The 22,699-nt window shown below is 31.0% G+C and overlaps 1 protein-coding gene across 1 annotated transcript in view; it reads left to right on the plus strand.

Annotated features, from left to right (window-relative positions):
- Positions 1 to 22,699, plus strand: part of LOC109594967 (neural cell adhesion molecule 2) — a 65,953-nt gene that overhangs the window by 27,043 nt on the left and 16,211 nt on the right. Inside the window, exons 8-10 of the mRNA XM_049961501.1 lie at positions 3,085 to 3,212; positions 10,168 to 10,327; positions 17,738 to 18,031. Of these exons, the coding sequence (XP_049817458.1) occupies positions 3,085 to 3,212; positions 10,168 to 10,327; positions 17,738 to 18,031 (582 nt within the window). The remainder of the gene's footprint in view (positions 1 to 3,084; positions 3,213 to 10,167; positions 10,328 to 17,737; positions 18,032 to 22,699) is intronic.

The following is a 22,699-nucleotide window of genomic DNA, read 5'->3' on the forward strand; positions in this document are numbered from 1 at the left end:
TTATTTATTAATAGTAGTCATTATTATAGGAACTTTAAATATTAAATTTTTTAACCATAAGCCTTAAGTTTTAAAATTGATTTTTCATAATTAAATCTTTATTATTTAATTTAATATTAACATTTTATAACATCATTTTTACTTACTAATTTTAGTCCAGCTTCTTGAATTGCTGTGATGAGTTTATAAAATTTTTATGTCGAACTTATTATGAGCGTGATCTCCCATGTTTTGTATAGGGTTGATGTTAAGACAAAAAATCGATGCTTTGTTATTTTAATAACATAAATCCTTCATAATTTTGGTTTGGGATCGTTTTCATGTTCAAACACATTTATTAAGAGCATCATTTCTTCAATATATGGAAGCAAATTACATAATATATCTCTGTATATAAATCAGGCGATCTACGGCAGAAGAAATGAAGCATTCCCATAACATAATTGAACCACCCATATGTGGGTTTAATAAAATTTTTATTTAGTTTTGTGGCTGTAGAATGTTTAACATAAGCAAAACCATTATTTTTTTATAAATTAAATTTAACATTGTTACTAAAAACTACTTGTCTCCACTGTTCTATGGTCCAGCAAGATAAAATTGAATAATATTTTTAGCAGAAACCAGTGTTTTTCTCGTAGGTCTGGGGTCAAATGTCCTCTAGGTTGGCTTTAATTTCAGTTGACAAAATTGGATTGGATTTTGACACTCGAATTAACTAGTTATTGATTTTCTTTCAAGTTTTCTCAGAAAAATTTTTTCATAACTACCACTTGACCATTTTCTATAAATTTTTTACCATAATAATATGGGAAACGATTAACTTATTTAGCCTATTAGCAACCTCCTCATATTTCTCTCGGCCTTGGTAATATTAAATTATAGTTTTGCATCGTAGACACAACAGAGAGTAGAGCTGCTCATATGTTTAACATGTTTCAATAAGTTGCAATATAAGGATATTTTTTCTTTAAGAATAACGTATTTAAATGTAACTGTAACTCATTAATTAATGAATTACACACCAATAAATTTGCAAAAATACATGCTTTGAATATAATTTTAAAGCTTTTAAGAAAATTTTCATAAAATATAAATTAATTTTCAGATTATAAGTATAATTTTGTAATTTACCTACCACAAGGACAGTCGTTAAAATTAATATTTATTTACCCACTTGATTGGTTTTTGCGGATGTAAACCAAATATGGCGTGTAAATCAATAAATTTGTATTAATAATAATCGGAAATGGGTACAAACAGTAGGGTCAAAGTGTATAAAATGTACATAACAAGTAATCCGAACGTAAAAAAGTTTTAATTAATTAATACTTTAGCACTTACGAACAAATCGGCGGAGAGAAATTTAATAAAGCATAAAGAGTGCCGGCAATAAATTAATCAGTGTTGTTTTGCTGCGCCGGAACCCACCTCCGAAGCGATTACATACCATCTTGTAGTTAAGAAGATACAAAACTTTGGCTGACAAGCGATCCGAATACAAACTGCCCCATTTGTGCTGCTCGGTTTCCGAAAACCTGGATCATCCCGAATTCTATGCATGTTTCGCCAACGAAAAAGCCCAGAGTTAGCTTTGTTAAAGACATCCGCAACGTTACTCTTGCCGTTTTAATAGAAAGACCGTACATTTTGCTGAGCTCTTTGTAAACTTTCATTAAATTTTCCGTTATTATTAATAAAATGTAAGCAAACTGGATTACGGCCTCCCCCCTCCCATTCAAGAATTAAATTTCGCCGTTTGTTTCGCTGAAGATAATTAGACGATTATTGAAACAATTAGAGCTCGGAACAACTGACATATTATTTTACCTTTCTCTCCAAATATTATTTACAAACAAACGACGTAGTTACTGTGAATAAGATTACTAGCTTCCAACTAAATATAATTAGTACATTTTAATACAAAGCGCATTTTGCATTATCTATCTTAAAATTTCAAGCTTCATGTTATTAAATAGTTTGGAACAAGTTTACGTCCGATAATATTCTTTATAATGAAACTCTCATTCAATTACATAGGAAAGTTATGTGAAAATAAAACATTAAAAGAATTTTCATAATGTTATTTGAGTCGCTCGACTACTTTAAGAAAAATTCAATTAACTACCCATAATTGAATAAAATTATTGGGTACATAAAAAATATTTTCTACATTCAGAACAATGATCTCTCTAAAGCCAGTGGCTCAAAACCGTCGCTGATTATCAGCATCTGGTATTTTATAACGTTAATTAATATTTTTTAATTTTCTAAAAACAAACTGTCCAATTTTCAGTGTTAGAAAATTGTCTTTATTTGAACCGGTTCAATTACTTCCGCACCAACCCGAGAACCCCAAATTGTTATTTCGTCGCTTTTGCTTATTTGCCTTGCAATTAATGGGTTTCGCAAATTAGCAACACTATTGTGTCAATAATAATCAATTCCCAGATCGACGTTCAGTTCAATCCGAATTCCAGAAATACCTCATCAGCAAACTAATTACATTTGCTTTCTTTCCAATTATCTTCGTCTTAGTTTTATCTATTACTAAAACTTTTCGACTTCACGTGTTGTCTCCTTAACCTTTTCAATTCGGTGTCAGTAAAACGGTTTGTCATATTTACTTAAGTGCGAGTGTCTGCTGAAATATTTGCAAAGAACATGGATTGGGAATACCGGCTAGAATTTTATTTATCAAATACCGATATCGATATGTCAAGTGTTCGCAAAAATAAATATCATCATCTGACGGTCGTTACTCAGTGTTTATTAAGCTAATTAATGTGTGTTTGGCTATATTGCCCTAACGTGGAACACAAACAATCCAATTATAATTGCATTGTCCGAAGGTTGTTATTTTATTCGAACCGGGGCAATTACATTTCACTTTGGAATCCGTCCCGCGAACCACACAGGACCCCGAAATTGTTATTCCGCCGCTTTTGCTTATTTGTCTTAATGGGTTTCGTAAATTAGCCACACTATTGTGTCATTAATAACCAATCCCCAAGTCGACGTTCACTCCGGTCTACATTCCTGCAGCTCTCACTAAAAGGACTAATTGATGTGTGATTGTTTCAGACCCTCCCAGGGTTGCTGTAAAGATGGACTCTGCGAACGGGGGTCCCATTAACGAAGACACGGACATAATTCTACGGTGCGAGACTTCGGCCCGTCCTCAGCCCCTCAGCTACAGCTGGTATCAAAATGTAAGTCGTATTAAAATTAATTTCGCCCGTTAAATATTTACAAGACCCAAAGTTTGTTTTATGACCGTTCGAGACAAAGTTGCTTTTAAGATAACTGCCGGACACTTGTTGATGTTAGCAACCATAACCCTAAACACCATCGACCGCCTCTCAAGTGGACTAAGCACCTGTTTATGCCGCCAATCAAACGTTTACTGTCCAATTTAATTATACATTTTTATGTTTGCTCGATTATACTTTATGTCACACATGTTGTTCACTCAGTTATTATATTTGTCAAACGAAATAATCTTTTTAGTGAATTTGGCTGGTTCTTTTCCGTGTGGTGTGTAATCTCAAAGAGTAATTTGTCGAGTAGCGTAATCCTTGAAGATATTACTTGGAACAGTGTGAAAAAATAAAGACCTAAAACCCTGAAAATCTTTTCAGTTATTTTGATATGAGCTTCTTTTTAGCCTGAGCACACAAAATTATTAATTCATGTGCCTCTAAAATAGAAATGGCAAAACAGTTTCTACTTATAACAACAATAAACATAACCGTGATTTATGGCTTGTTTGCGAATTTAATTAGATCGATCTGCATACAAACATAAACCATTTATTAAATTTAGCCTAGTGTTTCAACCCACACGATAATTCCTAGTACAGTTTATATGCATAAAACAGCATATTTAAATTGTTTAACATATAACCATCATAATAATTATTAATACGTTAAGCATGGACAAGAACTAGAAGGGGAGAACGAAGTTAATGAGATCGCAAACAAAAATCAATTGTAGCGAAATCCGTCGGATTGAATTGTAATTTCAGCATGGAAAATGAGCGGGGCACTCGCGCAACAACAACCCGAAAAATTATTTACATAAACAAACCCTTAATTGAATGTTGTGGAGAAACAAAATGCGCAATTGTTATTCAGTCCATTGTATGTTTAGAGTTTAAAGTAAAAGTATTCTAATATATGCGGAAGCTATGCAAAAGCCCCTGTTGAAGTCTGAGCGGTCCAATATAAATAAAAATCGAAGAAAATATGGAAATTAACTTTCCGCATACTGAAGTCCCATTTATATTTTTCGCTGTAATATTTTCGTTGTACTTGTGTTTTCTTTTCATAAATATGTATCCGCCGAATTGGCTACTTAAATTGTGCTCCTGTTTTATGGCTGTTTTATAGCCCGAACAAGATTACTAATGGTGTCTTCGTTTTTACATTCAAGATTTAATAGGAGAGGGGTGAATTATAAATTATTCATGTACTGTTAAACTAAATATTTGTCAACTCTCAACACCAATATAATTTACACTTCGCTTGAAATTAATTTTAATCAATATTTTAAAATAAACTTTTATCAAATACTTACTTTCTCACAGAAAGTCAATTTATACAACTTGTGTAAGTTAAAATATTTTTAGCCTTAATTAATTTTAACGCCAAATCATAATATTATTAAATTATATATTTCTTTGTTAAAGACGTAGTTTTAGATAAAATCAATAAGGTTTTCAATTCATGCGTAATGGTAGTACCAATATTCTATTCATAATATTAATATATTAAATAATTTAATTTAATATTTTAAACGTCTAAAATTTGTTTAAATAAGATCCCTAAAATTCGTAACTTAAATAAAAATTGTTTAAAAGGTTTTAAGGTTCCCCCTCTGTTAAAGAAATTTCGTTTTCAGCTTTCTCTCCATTTTTATAGACTCCATTTTGATCAAGCATGTTTTAAGTAAAAAATAAAATATAATATTTCAAGCTCTTTGATGAAGAAAACAAAATTAAAATAAACTTTTTAACTTGTATGTTTTACATTTCTGTATGACTTGGGAAGCGAGGTTTGAAAAATTTAATTTTATATTACACGACTAGATATTAATACAAACATAGAAATGAGATAAATATTTCAAATTTAATTCGGATAGTATTTTAATAAGTGAACAAAAATTACCCCATAAGGGTATTCATACTATATTTATGCAACAAATTCAATAATAAATGTATAGATTAAAATGAATGATATAATTAATGGGGTGATTTTTTTAATTATTAAATACAAACAATCAAGATTAATAAACTGTTAATTGCAAATTTGCGTAACTGTTGTCGTAATATAATTTTGCTGTAGGTAAATAATAACATAATTACACGTCAATCTGAATTTACATCTAATTGTGTATAATGTAGATATTTTTTGTTGCAATTGTCAAGTTTTATTTGTAATATATATTTTTATTTTAGTTTATCATTGTTCTTCTACGCGTTACTGTCAGATCTAACCAAAATTCGGTTGGTCATTTTGTAATGTGGTACATGTTCTAATTGCAACCAACATAAATATTTTTACATATTATAGAAGGATTCTTATGTTTCTAACATACACAAAACTAACGTTGGCGAATCCGACTTTGCTTTTTAAATTGTGATGTAAATATTTTAATGATGTGTATTACCTCATTCTCTTATTCCAATATAATCCACCTTCCGTATATTTAAGGCTGTATTGAACCAATCCATCAAATGTACGAATATCGTATTAGATCGCACAAAGGAGATGCGTTCAGCCAGTTTAAAAATATTAATTTAAAAGCGTTTGTTTAAGCATAAAATCCGGTTAGTGATCGGGGCCGGAAAAAGTCGAATAAAAGAAATGACGCGAAAACGGATAAAAAGAATCGGGAGATAAATATCAAGTAAGACATACATAGATAACACAAATCCACTGTCATAGTGATCGATGAAAGCGGTAACTAGATAAATGTATGCTAAACAAAAAGTGAACGTTTCTTATTGGCCGTGAAAAGAATGAATTACTTTTATAAAGTATCTACAGATTGGCAGTTTACCCAGACCGATTGTCTAAAAATTGCGAATCGGTCTAGACCTATCAATTTTAAGGAGTTTGGAGTTGTAGTTTTACCTACTATTAATAATATAGACAAATTATTTCACTTTATACAAAAACTATTTTCAAATTGTCAAAATAATATGTAATATGGTTTTAATTAGTAATACATCACAAACTGAAAACTGTTTTATGTTTCATTATGACTAACTGTGAAATTAATTAGTCGTGGCTATCAACTTAAATTTATATTGAAAAGTTATACAGTGCAATGTCAAAACTGAACATTTACATTAATAGGAATGTTGCAATATGTAATTGGATATGAATTGATTAGATTCTTGGTGTTTGTTTAAATTTATATGTTTTATAATTAAATTCAATAATTTGAATATATTAGGTCTATACGAATAGTTTCATTACATTTTACGGAAAATTGTGCAATAGAAATATTTAAAGAAATTTTGCTGCTTCGTATCTTTTCAAGTGGATACTTTTACCAGATTAAATAAATTTAAAAATATATTAAATATATTTTATTTTGGCCAGTAATATTATTTGAGTATGTGCGTTCTATACGTACGTCTAAACGGTCTGCATTCTAAATTTATTTTACTTTTTATATGTAGAAATATATGTTGCATTTCTTGTAAACATTTCTTCTGCAGATTTATTGATATATGTTAATCGCAACTTTGGAATATGGTGATCTGACTCTTTTCATATATGAATATTATGTTTACATTAAGAACAATGTCTCGTGGTCAACATTTGTCGCCAGATACAAAAAATAAAATTGTAAACATCGTTGGTAAGAGGAGACCGGGCTTCCTGAAATATGTCCAGCAAAGAAACCGTCTTTCAAAAAAGAATCGAGAATCAGGACTTCTTTTCGTTCATAGGCATCGAAACTGAACAGCAAGGGATTGGAAAAAAGTGCTATTTTCGGACGAATCAAAGTTTAATATTTTCGGAAGTAATGGTGGACAGTTTGCTCATCGCCCTAAAAACAGAAGACTTCATCAAAATAGAAGCAATATGAATCTGTGTATCGTAATATGTTAGATGTGATACTACCGTATTGTGAATGGGAAATGCCGTTAAAAATTATATTTCAGTCTGACAGTCACCTCAAACACACTACTAAGCTTGTCAAAGATTGATTTGTAAACAAAAAATCAATATTTTAAATGACCAGCTCAATCTCCAGATTTTAATCCAATCTAATCTTGTCTATGCCAGAAAGATGTGAGGACGTGATATGTTTCGTCCATAAATATCATAATTTATTATATATACGTGTCTTACTATTTAACGGAACAAAAATGAAAGTCGCTCTAATTTTGTCCGATACTGTATGATGTGTGTATGATGGTGATGGACAAGGAGCTACAACTAAAAGAAGTGACCGTTTTCTGATTATTCTTGCTAGACGACATTTATGCAGAATATTACCTGGTTTATTAAGACTTATTTCGATAAAATAATTGAAGCAATATATACCATTGGTATTTTGATATAAAAAAATTATTATTCCACCTGATTTTGTTTCTTTATTGTTCCACCGCTGCTTATAAAAGAATGATAATGGGGGAATCGCAGGACTTATATAGGACCAAACTCAAATGTTGCACGATTTGAAGGCCGTTTGCGTAGGGAGGTAGGTGGAAAATCGATTAATAACAATGTTTGTCTGTTTAAACGGCGTCAGTTGATTGAATCCCATTGAGTACAACGGGCCGAAATGAAAAAGTTTTCTTTCAGACACGTAGTTATCTCGACGGAGGCGTGCATTCAGAAATGAAACCTTCGGTGTGCTCGTTTTACATCGATTCAGGCCCGGCAGCTGTTATACACTCATCAGAATTGCCGCTGCGAAGTTTGAAAACTTCGCGACCCTTTGTGACATTCATGTCACTAATGATTATATCGTTTTGACTACGTTAATTCCTACTCGTTTCTTCCGAGATAAATCTTCGAGACTCTGATTGCCACAATTATATTTACTGGGATTCTATTAAAGATGGATTTGGCCGAGATAAAGTAGAACTTTTGTTTTTAACTGTTCTTTATCTGCCAGTAATTTGTTTTAGGGCGATATTTAAAAACGTCAGAAATTATGAGGAATCTAGTTTCCGATATGGCTCCGTGCAGTTTTAAAATTAGATATTTTATTAAAACATTTTCCTAGAACTTTTTTTTTTCTTGTTTTGACAACGAACTTCTTAAATCCAATAAGTCCTAAACGAAAGCAGTATTAACTTCGTTAGCCGTAATAAAAAGTTTTGTTTTGTTGAAGAATCTGCAGGAGTTCTCATTGAATTAAGATTATGACAGAAACTTGTATCATGTTGCAATGAATTATGCATTTTTTGTTATTGTCCAAGTATAAAACTTACCTACGTTCAGATATACCGAGACGAAAAGCGTCCTTTTTTATTGCAATAGATTATTTTACTTCGTGACATAAAACGGATGAAAATAATTCACAAACAGAATAAGACATTAATTTACTTAAACTGTAAATTTTACAACCGGCACGTAATTTATGTAGGAGGGAGCACTTTATGGCATTAAAAAAAGTTATTTGCTTGCAATCGATGTGTAATTAGTAATGACTAATTAGTAGTTAAGCACATACGTCAATAGCAGGAAATCAATTAACTTGTTATGTAATTTGGAGAACGAAAGTAGTCGACGAAGTTTTATTTTGCACTTATGACAACGTTAAACTGTCATCTAGTGGAAATTTTGTAATTGAAATTTAGATTGCCATGAGACCACAACTAATTAAAGCTATAGTACATAATATTGGCGGTTGTGTGATCATGAATTGTTTAAGCTATACTATATTTTCGAATATATTGTTTATGCAACAACGGCAACATCAATCGGGTCTTTGTAACTTATGAAACTTTAACAGTCCATCCCTGTATGATTTATACTGTCTAAAGTTGTAAATGATGCATCAAGTTATTTTCGCTTTTCTGATTATTATAAAATAATGATCATGTCAAAGAATTTAAATATTAAAACACGAATGAAACCATTTTATTGTTGTTATTGAAATTTGTATTGTGGTTGTAACATATAAATGTTTTGTGTTTTTGATTTATTAATTTTATTCCATACATCTCAATATATTTATATGAAGTATTGAAAACTTGTTTCACATTTGCAGTTTGAGGTTTTAATACAAACAGGCAATTATGATTTTGTCAGTTAGAAGTGCATCAAACAAGACTGAAAAAGCGAAGCATTAAACCTCGTTAATTTAAATTCAATTGCACACGTAAATTTTCTCAACTCCAGACATTGTTTTTAAGTAATAGAAAAAAGTTGAAATCGTTGTTCCGCCCTAAAGATAGAGAATTATTTCCATAGATGTAAATAAAATTGCGGCAGAATGATATTTGCAGAGGCGAAATATTTTACGGGGCAACAAGAAAGTAATATCACACGCTTATCTTGGTAGAAAATAGAAAAGTGGCGGAGAAGAAATTACGAATTTCCCAAGTGTGTACACGTTCCATAAGAAAGAGAAAACGCGGCCCTGAGAATTATGTGTTCCTTGCTCAGAGCTGTCTACCAAATATTATCTCTTCGGTCTGTTCAGTTTTTAAGAACGGGTGCACTTTTAATGCGTTCCCGTTTTATGTGAGGGTCCTCCGGCAAGGATTGACGCAGTCCTTTGAGACCTTTTAGTTCCAGGAAATGTACATTTACTAATGAATTTTCCCAGATATTACAAGTTTTAATCATATATGAGAGAATTTGTGTTTTATTCATAACATTACTGTGGCATAAGATGACTTTTGTTAAATTAATATTATAGTTAAATATATATTATTATATTTATGAAGAACGGTTTATTAAAACTGGTGTTTTATTTAAAAGCTTCTTTATATTAGAAAACTTGAATCAACTCAGTGCAATATTTTTATTACACCGACCAATAAAAGTGTCCATTTAAATGTTACTAAAGGAATCCAAAAATTTACATATTATTAAAACATACCACAGGAAAACTGCTGATCCACAGGATGTTCAGATTGTTGTAGTTTATTCTGGGCCGCATTTAACCCTGGCTATTGATTGGTTTTAGGGTTACCTGATACCGTACAACGACACAGCTGGTGTTCTGCCAATAGACCACATCCTGACACTAAAGAATATTAAACAAAAGTCCGGCGGCCAATATGCCTGTTCAGCAACAAACACCGAAGGCGAAACCTACAGTCCACCCTTCGAACTTCTGGTGCAATGTAAGTATACAAAATTTGATTCGCCTATGCATAATAAGGGATATAATATTGGGTCTGGTTCATACCATGTTTATTTTACAAATAACGTAGTTAAGGTGGGTTGTCCCCAATAAGTGGTTAAGCTTTTTTCCAACAATATTAGAATGACCCACATTTTATGCCCGGTCGGAAGAAACACGCAATATTTATGTGGTGAGAGGTGGCGCCCTTTTAGTTATAATCCCGCAGTTCCCAGACTGAAAGATGCCGTCCACGAATCACAATCACTGCCAAAGATGGGGGCAAATTTAAGTAATGTTTTGAACATTCGATTTATGAGTTTAAGAAAAATACGATTGAATTGGGAAGTTTCCCAAATGCAATTTTGGCCGAGCCGTTGAAAAATCGGCATACATGAGAATTTATATTATGCAGCAACGCATAACGCAAAGGGGCGGGCTTAATACTGAGAAAATGAATGGAAATTACAGTGGTGAAATGAAAATTGTACTGGTGTGTCTGGTGCTCAACAATTGAAGGGGATTATTGAAATTAAACAATAATTTCTAAGACTGTATAACCAAACAATTCATCCTTAAGATGATCACGATTATTAAGAATAATACACAAATAAAATAGGAAAATAAATTCTATGAAATTTACTCAACTTTACTTCAACTGAATTGAGGGATGTACTGTCTGTATTTATCTTTTAGCAGAACTTTCATATTTTTAAAAATTTAAAAAACTTTTAAAGATTAAAAAAGTTACCTGTATAAAGCTGATCCGATCTAAAGGAGTGAAGAACCAGAAAATTGTTCGGACCGACAAATCTGTTTGGCCCATAGAATTTGATTATAATGATCTGAAAGTGCTTTTCTATCCTATTTGCAGTTCACGCGTGTATATTGAATACCCATGTTGTAAGCCAGCTACCATGGCAACGACTTAAGAATCTTTTTTTGCAATAGAAAAGACTTTCCAAATTCAATAAAAAAATCTGATCAAAAATGGTTTCTTTTAGAGTAATTTACACTTGTATCATAAATTCATCGAAATTTTTACTGAATATAATTTTCATTTATTTTAATTTTTTGAAAAAAGGATAAAGCCCTAGACATTTTGATAATTAACAATATTCCGAAAAGTCTTTGTTACTGTTTTAAATCACACCATTTTTGATTTGAACAATCAATTCATTAACCAAATGCCATCGTCATAATAATGTCAGATCTATGACTTATTGGAGTTTGAGAGTAGCTCAGATAAACACAGAATCCAAATATACCGTATCAAAAATGATGAGCGTGTCTACTCGCATATTGAGACGGAACATCAATACCCCTTTGTAAACAAAAAGGAAAGATATACATGCAATTATGTGGGCGGGCCGAACTGACTGGAGGGGATCATTTGGTTTTGCTGCGTTTAGCATGCGGTTCGTCTCCGCAGACGTTGTTTTTAGTATATTTTATTTAATTTTTGGGATACATTTTTATTTTGAAAAAAGTAGTTTATTTTTAGAATACTTATTTTTGTTTTTGATATACCCTCAAAAAATATTTCATTTTACAGATTGAAAATTATACAAAGTTACGGAATTTAAATGGAGCATCCGAAGAACTCGAACTACATCCCTACGTATACGGAGAGTTACTAAATGCATTCGCAAAGATTAATTTACATTGTGCGCCGGCGCGCACCAGCACGGCGCATTGTCTCTGAGAGTAGGGATTCTTACTACCGGGCAAAACTTTTCTCTCTTTGTCGTGCATCCATCTCTTACAACATCCAGACACGAAGAGCATTTTTCGTACGGTATACAAAATACTGCACACAAACCAATACATGACTGTACCTAATCCACCTTCTATCTCACTATTCCTTATCTTCCACAACTGTTATACTTTTATATTTTATTTAATTAAACAATATACTAATGTTTATTAAAACATGATCCCGATGATTTCCTTATTCAGGATGTAATACAATCTGAGCCAGCGTCAAATATAATATTGCTATAAACAATAATAAATATTCGGGAATGCCTTATTGTACATATGTGACAATATTTATTGAACTAATATTAATTTAAAATAGCTTTAAAAATTTAATTTATTATAATAAAATTCCCTGAAAAAAATAACCCAAAAATACTAAAATTTATTGGCAAAAATAGCATAAATAAATGTTAATAAAATTTTATTAAATATTTTTTTTATTGTGCAACTGATTTCATATCATGTATTGCTGGTATTTATGTTTTTTATTATTTTCTAATATACGACATAAAAAATTAACAGATAAAACCATTGTTTTAATATAGTTAAGCTTGAAACTGATTTATGAATAGTCAATTTGAAATTAAAAGATATAACTATGGAATAAATCGTTTGATTAATTGAAACTTTTAGAATAAATAAATCGCGTAATTAAGTTTTGTCGGCTTTTTATTGGAAGTTGAGCTTTTAACGAAATTGCTTTATTGTGAAATTTAAAACTGATTTATCACTTAACAAATCAATATACTTTTTTATTAAAAAAATTCAGTAGGTTAATTTAGTGATATGATATTGATTTTGTAAAAACGTTAATACATGTAGTTTTTGTAGTTTTTATGAAAGATTTTTCTGAACATGGGATAAAATGAAATATGTAGTTCCATTTTTCTGTCAAATTTGTAATATAATAGAACTTGCGACGTTCATATTTTATTTTTTAGAATTAGAAATCCTTTAAAAATGATAATATTAAAAAAATATATTACAAAATAACCTCGATAACATATATATTAAACGTTGAGTTTTGGACTTCTATTATTATCAACGTCCTTTGAAATAAATTACGACTCAGTCTCACATTCTATATAGATAATTAAAACGGGAACGTCTACTGCAACGTAATTGGCAAAGAAAACAGTCATAGTTTTATCTAGCAAAAGAGAACTGGCAAGGTCAATTTAATTAAGAAAGATGGCGAGCAATTTCCCTTGACTGGGAGACGTCACGTTTTACAAGTTGACGAGTATAACTACAACTTTCTTGCCATTACACAATTCACTCAATTACTAATCTGTCTCAGGGATGAATACGTTGATAATGTTGTTAGTGTCGGGCCTTAATTAAAATATTACGCCGTTTCCCCATACCTTTATTAAAACTAATCATGTCTGGTTCATCGTTCCTGCACCAATAACGGAAATTGGATGTATGTTAAATGTATAATTGTTGTTAATTAAAAAGAAAAAATTTATACGTGGCTTTTATACGTCTCTATTATTTAATCAATTATAAATGGTTAAGAGTTTTGATGGTCTAGTTTTTGCGAGTTTGAAATTGAATTAATTGATAACATAAATTTCGACGATTATAAACAATTTTAATATAAAATAATATTGCAATAAACATTTTAATTATTAATAACTGTGATTGTAAAAATTGAATAGGAATTATATATGCATTAAACCAGAATTTATTTAATTCGAACATTAAAATTTAAAGTTTAACTATGTTATTATTATAATGATTTATTTGTATATAAATGAAATTATATTTGTATGAATTATGGATATTTCATTGATTTAAAATAGAAATATTTTAATAAATACGTACGAAGTCTTAAACACTCGCATTACTACATAAGTGAGCTGTAGAAATGATAGATTAGGAAAAACGGTGGTGCCTAATAACTATCACACTTTGCCGCAAATTCTCTAATTAACAAGTAGCCGCACATAGGCCTGAACTCTCGTCGATGGTCGTTGATAAGTGCAATTAAAAACATATTGCAAAACAACTCTGAAAGGAATCAGATAAAAAGCATGCACTACACGGGGGCCCGGACCGGTGCTGTTTTACATTCAACGCAAGATGGTGACTGATAAGGCAAACACAATCAAGCAAAACATCAGTAATTAACCAAACAACACCAGTCTGTAATTGTTTTAATGCGTGTTCGGCGGACGTTGTATCGTCGGGCAAAATCTGAGCGGTTTACGCGGAGAGTGAAGAGCATTCGGATGGGCCGAGGGTGGGTCCGATGTCGCAGCTAATTAGCTTCGTGTAAGGATCGGTTGTTTTTGTCCTCATTGATTACGTGCAACACAGTTCAATGTCGAATATATGATTAATAACTTCTGATCAATCTGGCATGATACTCATTAACTTGACGAATTTATATATTTATTCGAGTAAAATATATTTTAACGGCGTTATTAAATTGTTAATACTAGTTACAATTATTTTGGCGAAAATACTCGATGATTTAAATTAATGCACTCATTATAACTTCACATGGTATTCTATAAACTTATGTTGGTCATAATTTTATTAATATAATATATAACATATAAAGAAATAACACTTGAAATAAACATGTAATATAATAACAAAACTATTAAAGCCATCTGACAACTTTATTATTTGCTCACATGCTTGTTTAAAAATTTGAACTCTCGGCAAAATACACTCGTAAAAAAATATCGCATATTTGTAAGTTTTAGTGCTTCATGAAAGCGTGTAATAATTAATAAAAAACAGGCTGTTTACGACGTCATATAAAAAAGATTATAATGTAAAAAGTAATAAATACCTACATACATTCTTTGTTATCACAACACAAAATTTATTTCTAAAAATATCCGTTTTTAAGTAAATACGCGTCTTTTGAAACGTACGATTTGAATTATCTCGAAAATCAGAATATCAATAATATTACAAGAAATAAAATGTTTATTTTCTATTAAATAAACAAAAAATAAATTGAATTTAAAATGCAGCATATTGAAAATACTAATACTAAAATAATTTATATATCAAAAAGACAATATTTAAAATTGATTGACTGATTATTCAATGGAGTATCAAACTTTATTATAAGAAAATAATAATAGTTTATGATTAAAATTATTGATTTCATTACTTTTAATGCACAAACTTTCTACATTTAATTTTAATTACAATTTTATTTATAATAGTGTTAAAATATTATACAGAGAGAAACAGCTCATTTAAGTGCACAACTGTTAACATTATTATTTAATAATATTTCACAAGGGAGTTAAGAAATTTATTGTGACTAAAGGAAGAAGTTTGTAATTAAGTTTAAAATTATTTTCTATCGAGATGCGATTTTAAAAGTATCTTGGATAAAACAGCAACAATAAAGATCTATTTAATGTAGTCTCGGAAACTGTATCACGTTGCCCTTAAATTTTATCTCGTTTAATGTGTTTTGTTCCTTTTTTTTTACTGAGAACCTTGTAGTATGCAAATCTTCTTATCTCGTCCAAGTTTTACGCTTTTTCTTAGTCTCTAATATAATTTAATGTCTAAATGGGTGTCTTCTTGAATTATGGTTTTACAGTTATACATCTGAAATAAAAAGATGATAAATGCCGTAAAAGTGGGTGTGTGACAAGGTGCCATCATCTGCAGCGGAGTGATGCTGAAAAGTAGAGTCACGAAGTGCATGTCGCAATAAATCCTACTTATTTATGAAACCAGAAAACTCCGAGGACACGTCTGATAGCGGTCGGATATTCCGAGAATTGCCCCAGAAAACCGCAGAATGACTGTATCTGTACAGAAAAGTTTCATTTTTACTAAAGCCAAACACACCCCCCTCAGCCCAAAGATTTCCGTATATAGCTTATGATGGCAAACACATCACTTTAATATTTATAAACGGCTTCTTTCACCTAAGTTACATGTTTGATTTCGAAAAGTTACTTGACCTAACAATATAATCCGAAATTGGTTTAAACTTAGATACTCAATTCTTATGTAAAATGATGTCTAAGTATATTTATGAAAGGTAAACCAAACAAATATAACATAAAGGTTAGTAAACATTTGTATAGGCACGTGTAATACTAACGCACCAGGACCCATAATTTACATAAGATGATTTTGGTATTTGTATCTTCCCTTTGTATAAATTGAATAAAGCGAGGAAAGTTCAGTGAGACCAACAAAAACTGGTTATCAGTAAACGACAGATTGTGTTTAGTGAAAATTTGCGGAAGAGTTGGTACCGGATAACGCGGCGACGAATTAAAAGGGTTGACGACCACCACCATCCCGTGGCGCAACACATTGCACGACTAAAATCTATTTTACATGTGTGCCTTTGTTAATTTGCCATTTCGCTTTAAAAATTACCACTTTTAATTTTTTTCAATTAAGTCGGCGCCGCGTTTTTCCCACACGAACCGGACGAGATGGAAGATAGTCGAAATGCAAAATTCAAATGCACATTACTGATATTACAATGTTCACCGGGAGTGTGCATTTTTATGTGGGCATAATGTGAATTGTACAAACTGAAATTTAATAAAAACCCATTCATCGTGTTTAATTTACTTGAAAATTGGTTCGCAATTCATTTATTTAATTATACGTATTTAAACTGAATGTGCTGAACGAATTAATATTAAAAACGGCAATAAAAATAAAAACCCCCAAAGTAATGTTAAAAAATATATAATTAATTCATAAAAATTATTTTTATTTTGTAGGAAATTCAATATAAATTTATGTATGTACACGGATGAACAAAAATAATTATTACATTTCAATGTTTTATGGGCTACAAAATAAACTTTAAAATAATTTGCTTACAATACGTAAATTAAATAAAAACCAACGCAATATTGTGGAATAAATTGGAAATATATATTATAAATAGAACAAATAATATTGAATTATGTTGTGTATTTTTGTTATTGTTATTGCAAAGGGATAGATAAAATATATTTGCGTTAAAATGAAGTTTTCGTTCAACTTCAGAAAAAGCTACTGTAATAATATTAGGTGTCTTTTGGTAGACAGTGAAAATTAATTTCACGTTGCATTCAACTTCTTTCTATATCAGATTAAATTAATTTTGCGTTTATAAATGTTGTTTCCACTTCACAAGTTTAGGTGCATCCAGACCAACTTCAAATTAAAACCGGATTATTCGCTCAATCTTCTATTTCAATGATTAGATAAATCATTTACTTTAAGAATGGCTTCACAATGCAGCCTCCAGACGTACAAGAGTGTTTTACAAAGTGCATGACTGCCAATAGTCTGCATAGTTACGGATTACAATGGTTCGATTGGGAAATTACTGTGATAACAATAACGACCGTCAATTTTAATTGGGGAACAGATGTCGACTATCGGGATCTAGACATTTCATTATCTTTAGCATCTTGGCCAAAGTTTTCGAACCATTTCGAGTGCCGTCTGTGTGTATAGCTTTGAGTTAGGCTCCTTCAAATATTCCATTATTATCATACAATCGATTAATGTTTCATGATAATTCTCTTCCTATTAGGTGAATATCATTAAATTTATACGAATTTTTTAAGGCGATCTTCGGAAAATTTTCAAGTTGATTGTGCCTTTTGAGTTGTTTTACTAAACTAATAAATTTTAATTTCAGTTGCACCACGCTGTTCCAAAGGCTACGAAATAATGAGAGTCGGTGCCCTGCCCCACAAGACCCTGGTGGTGCAGTGTCACGTGGACTCGGTGCCGGAAGTGACGCGCTTTTCCTGGACTTACAACACAACCAGGGGTGTGTTTCCCGTCCAGGGGGCCAAAATGCAAAACACCGGCAACGTTTCCATACTGCACTTCACTCCCGGCGAGGAGGATCTGGAATCGTTGTCCTGTTGGGCAACGAACGACGTCGGAAGGCAGCAGACTCCGTGTTTGTTCTACATTGTGCCCGCAGGTGAGCCAATTTATTATGGGGTGTTGTTTATCTCATGCGTGGGAGTGCATGAGGTGTTTTAGACGTTGCAAATTGGATTTCATGGGAAATTCCCGCGAACTTTCCGAATAATTGATGTTAAAGTTTTCGAATCAAATTGTTTGGACATTGTTAGTCATCACAAAGTTTTCACATTCAAAAATTGAACGTAATAAATTTGGACGTAAATAATTTGGAAAGGGGTTCTTGACATTTTATGAATATAAATTAATATACATATTTTTTATGCGCCCTATTAATTTTGAATTAATTCATATATCTTATTTTTATAAAAGTACGGAGGAGGAGGAATTTAATTTTCATACTTATTGCGACATGATTTTGTGCATCAAAAACTACTCATTATTTGGAAAGTACTTATTTAAAGATGCAAAGTTTAAGCCCGCGAAAACTTTATATGCCGGAATATACAACTACTTCATTAAATGATATTAATAATTGAACACCTCGTGCAAAATTTACATTTAATTTAGACGGGAACACATGTGTTCAACAAATAACGTCATTCGGCATTACGCAAAGCCCCTCCAACCCCGCATTAAAATTGAATTCGTTATATTTTAAATTAGCCAGTTTAATAATGAAGCAAAGTTTATACACCTCGCAAAATTTGATAATATAACTACGAGTAATTTCATTACCATATTCGCATCTCGAAGTCTCATCCGAGCTTATGAATATTCAAACTACTTAACCCGTTAATTACTTACTTTGCGAAAGCACTTCAAACCTCGATGTGTAAATCTAACGAAAAAATATCGACGTTTATCATTTGCTTTGCCCCAAGGACCATCCGTCGGTTCGACTCCCTTAGTCCAAATTAATTTCGACGCTTTTCGAAATGTTTCCATCCAGTTTTTGCCATCTAATAACTATCCGACTCCGACTATTAATCTTACTATTTCATTTCAATTCACCAACGAATTTTAAATATCTAAATCTTGAAAGTTTTTCCTCACATTTCTCTGTTAAAGATACCCGTATAATTTTGAATCAATATTTGATTTATATATATTTATGAGAAAATAACTAGACAAACACTTTGTTATCAAAATTACTATCATATTATAAAATCGTTAAAACCCATGCCATATATTCAAAGTATAACCCAACGCTGAAATCTCATTAACTTGATAGGTCCATTTATGCGTTGAAAAATTGTTTCATGATCACGTTTTACTAGAAGCCAATGGTTATTTATTTCATTCGAATTAGCAAATACGTTTATAATATTTTCTATGTGTTTAATACATTATTTCAACACAATGTTTATCATCGATTGCAATGACTTGTTTACAAAATAAATTATATCATGTTCTAAAATTTGCCGATATAAAAATATTAGTAAGGTAATATTTTTTGTAGTGCAAAACTGTTTGGTCCTAATATTTTGTTTGTTTTGTAAAAAATAACTAGTTGTATTTGATTTGGTATTATTTACAGGCTTGTAATTTGTAAAAATACGTGTCGATTTAGTGTTGCAAATCAAGCCCCTTTTTTTTTCAATTGTATCTATTTGCTTAATGATGATTTTCATCGCGATTTTCGCATTTTGCCTACTTGTTATTCAATATATCAGGGTCTAAATTTTTTAGTTTAATTTTTTTTTCATAATTTTATGACAAAAGCATTTTTAAACAACGGCTCTGTTTCAAAAACTATTTTAATTCTAAAAATTGTTATAATATATGTATAATACAAAATATAATTAAGCTGTTCACTAATAAGTCTTAAATAGAACAAAGGCTAATATTTAATTTATTATCATTGGGTTGCGTCCCTATCTATGAAATTAATATGGTAGAAGCTTGAATAATTTATATTCCTAAAATACACGGCTGAACATACACCAGATAAAGGATTTTACAAATTTAATGAACCTGATTGCCTACTAAATTATCTATCCATACCAGCGGATCAAAATCTAATTTAATTAAAATAATGTTTATCATTGGGTCAACTCAGAATGATAATACTCTTTGGAAATTTTTATAGCTAGCTAGCTATATAGTAAAAATTTATACTTAAAGTTAACTACGCATCATGAAGTTAATGTTGGCAAATTACTTTATACCAACAAAATTAATTATTTTAATTAAAAAGTTTAATTAGTGCCTCAGACAGATTTAAACATGCAATGTATGATCCTTTTTGTTTTATAATTAAAACTTTAGAACTTTTTAAACATACATAAAACGGTGACATATGAGTTTTATTCGCTTTAGAAGAAGGATCAGAACACATCGTTTAAAAATAATAATTAGCTTTGCTAGATTTAAAATTTTATTTATTTAAGATTTCCTGCATTTTCTCGTTGTTCAACTTATTATAACTTATAATATTAATTTATAGTATTTTGTATTTTAATTAGAGTAATAAAAGACAATTTATATTTAATAAAGTACGTAAAAGTGATAAATAATATCTTAATAGAGATAATACAGATGTCACAATGAATTCGTCCTACAAAAGTAAAATCGCATTCCCGTAAGGCCAGTAATGGAAAATTTTAATGGTCAATCCTGAGTGCAGATCCTTGTAAGAAGCAGGCAACTAAAAGCACGACGGCACGCGTGCAACCTACCAATATGTCCATTTCGGTTCAAAATTTATACGCACTAAACCTACCCATATTCCGAAGTCCTGCGAGGAGAAGCCACTGTTAAAGGATAACCGGAAAGGTGAAATATGTTTTTAGTTCTTCGAGAGCCGATCGCTTTAAATAAATTTGCGTATATTGTTACGATTATGGCCGCCTTGGTGATGTCGTTTCCTGCTACAGTAATAGTAATATCTGTCCCACGTCTTTTTTTGTGCGGTTCAAGTGCTACTTTACGGGATTTACTTTTCTCCCAACTTTAAAGATCTCATCAAATAATTAATTTTAGGGTTCGTTCTATATGGTATTATTACGTTACTTTTGGAGAAACTGAGACGTTAAAGTCGTGGAACAAGATTTTCGTATTTACTTCCGATAACTTACCAAAGAACGTATCGATTTCAAATTTGCACGCATAATAATACATATGAATAAGATTCGTTTGTGGGAAGTGCTAAAGAAGCAGTTTTTTAGTCTTTAATAATTTATTAAATTTGGCTTAAATGTCTGAATAAACTGATCGAAGCATATTAACATATTTCATCCAAAATATAAATTTGCACACAAATTTTTATACGCTTTGTATACTTTGATTATTAGTGAATGAAAACGTAAAAATAAAAACAATAAAACATCAAACAAGAAATGAGTTTCAATCGACATTTAAATATTCAGTTCGATTTTAACTCTGCCTTTTCTTATAATCAAGCAGAGACGTCATTTATCAGTAGGTGACCGACATAGCTATAGGAATAGGAATCTTTCAGTTGATGTGGCCGCTGCATTTAATGTTGACCAATCTGTAATGTATAGACTCTATCAACGGTTAAGACAACTTTTTCCAGCATTATAGGACGCTTTGGATCAAAATCATCTGGATGACGTGATAAGAAGTATGTCACGTAGAGTACAAACTGTAGTAGGAAACAGAGGTGGCATTATTCGATATAAAAATATGTGTATTTTTCATTTTATATGTAGGAACAAAATTTCTTATTTATTATGTGTATTAAATGTAAATTAAATTTTGTTACCAAAATTTCTTATCGATATTTATTTCTTTTATTGTATTGTACCATAATTCTACTATTATTTTTGCTCAGTTTAGATGGTTTAGATTAAAAATTAGCATGAAATTTTGTTTCAAACAAAAGGATTATGATAACCTATAAAAATTTAATAGATAACATGAAAATATTAAATCCCATCTGTGAATATTAAAGAACAACAAAAGTAGCTGTCACTTTCTGTATACAAAGACTTGTCAAAATGTCATTTAAGTCTTCCTGCAGAATTTTTAAAGTTAATTATGCAATCTGAAATTTATACCTTCACTAGTAGTGTTCTTGTTTTCATCTACTCGGGTAATTCATCAGACGTCTCTGTGCACTTAATTGACACGTCGCGAATTTGTACAGTCAACTGAATTCCAATTGTTTATTTCCCTCAACTGAAATCTATTTAGCAATTTTACAGGTTTAGGGAGAGGGATGAAATTCTTGAACGGTTGTCAGTCAACGCGATTGTCACACCGCGGTGCACCGGCTGGAAAACATAAAGCTTGACGTTGCATTCGGCCGCCGAATTTCGGCGTTGCAGCTCGTTCCATATCCACATGTCGACCGGGCGCTATTCCTGCATCAGTTGAAACTGCATCGGCACTGTCGAACAATTTGCCAACCTGTTTCACTGATGAACTGTTACATGGAGATAAATAACTTCTCATTACGTCTCATACAGTTTCCGTTTATCAGCGTATTGGCAATTAACAAGTTAATGTATTATCGCGTATTACGGGCCAAAATTAAATTAAATAATGCACTGTAAAGGTTCATAGATGCATGTAATGTCACAAACGTTCATAATTTGTTACAATTGGGTTGTAGACGATGACACTCCTCTCAAAAAATGTAATTTCCATTTAAATATTGTCAATTATGACGTAGTTTAACTACTTTATTTTTGAAATCAAAGAAACACGGTATCACGTAAAGAATTTTTCCACATTAAAATATGAAAAGTTTGTGATT

This window comes from Aethina tumida, chromosome 1, assembly GCF_024364675.1.
Source record: "Aethina tumida isolate Nest 87 chromosome 1, icAetTumi1.1, whole genome shotgun sequence".
Lineage (NCBI taxonomy): Eukaryota > Metazoa > Arthropoda > Insecta > Coleoptera > Nitidulidae > Aethina > Aethina tumida.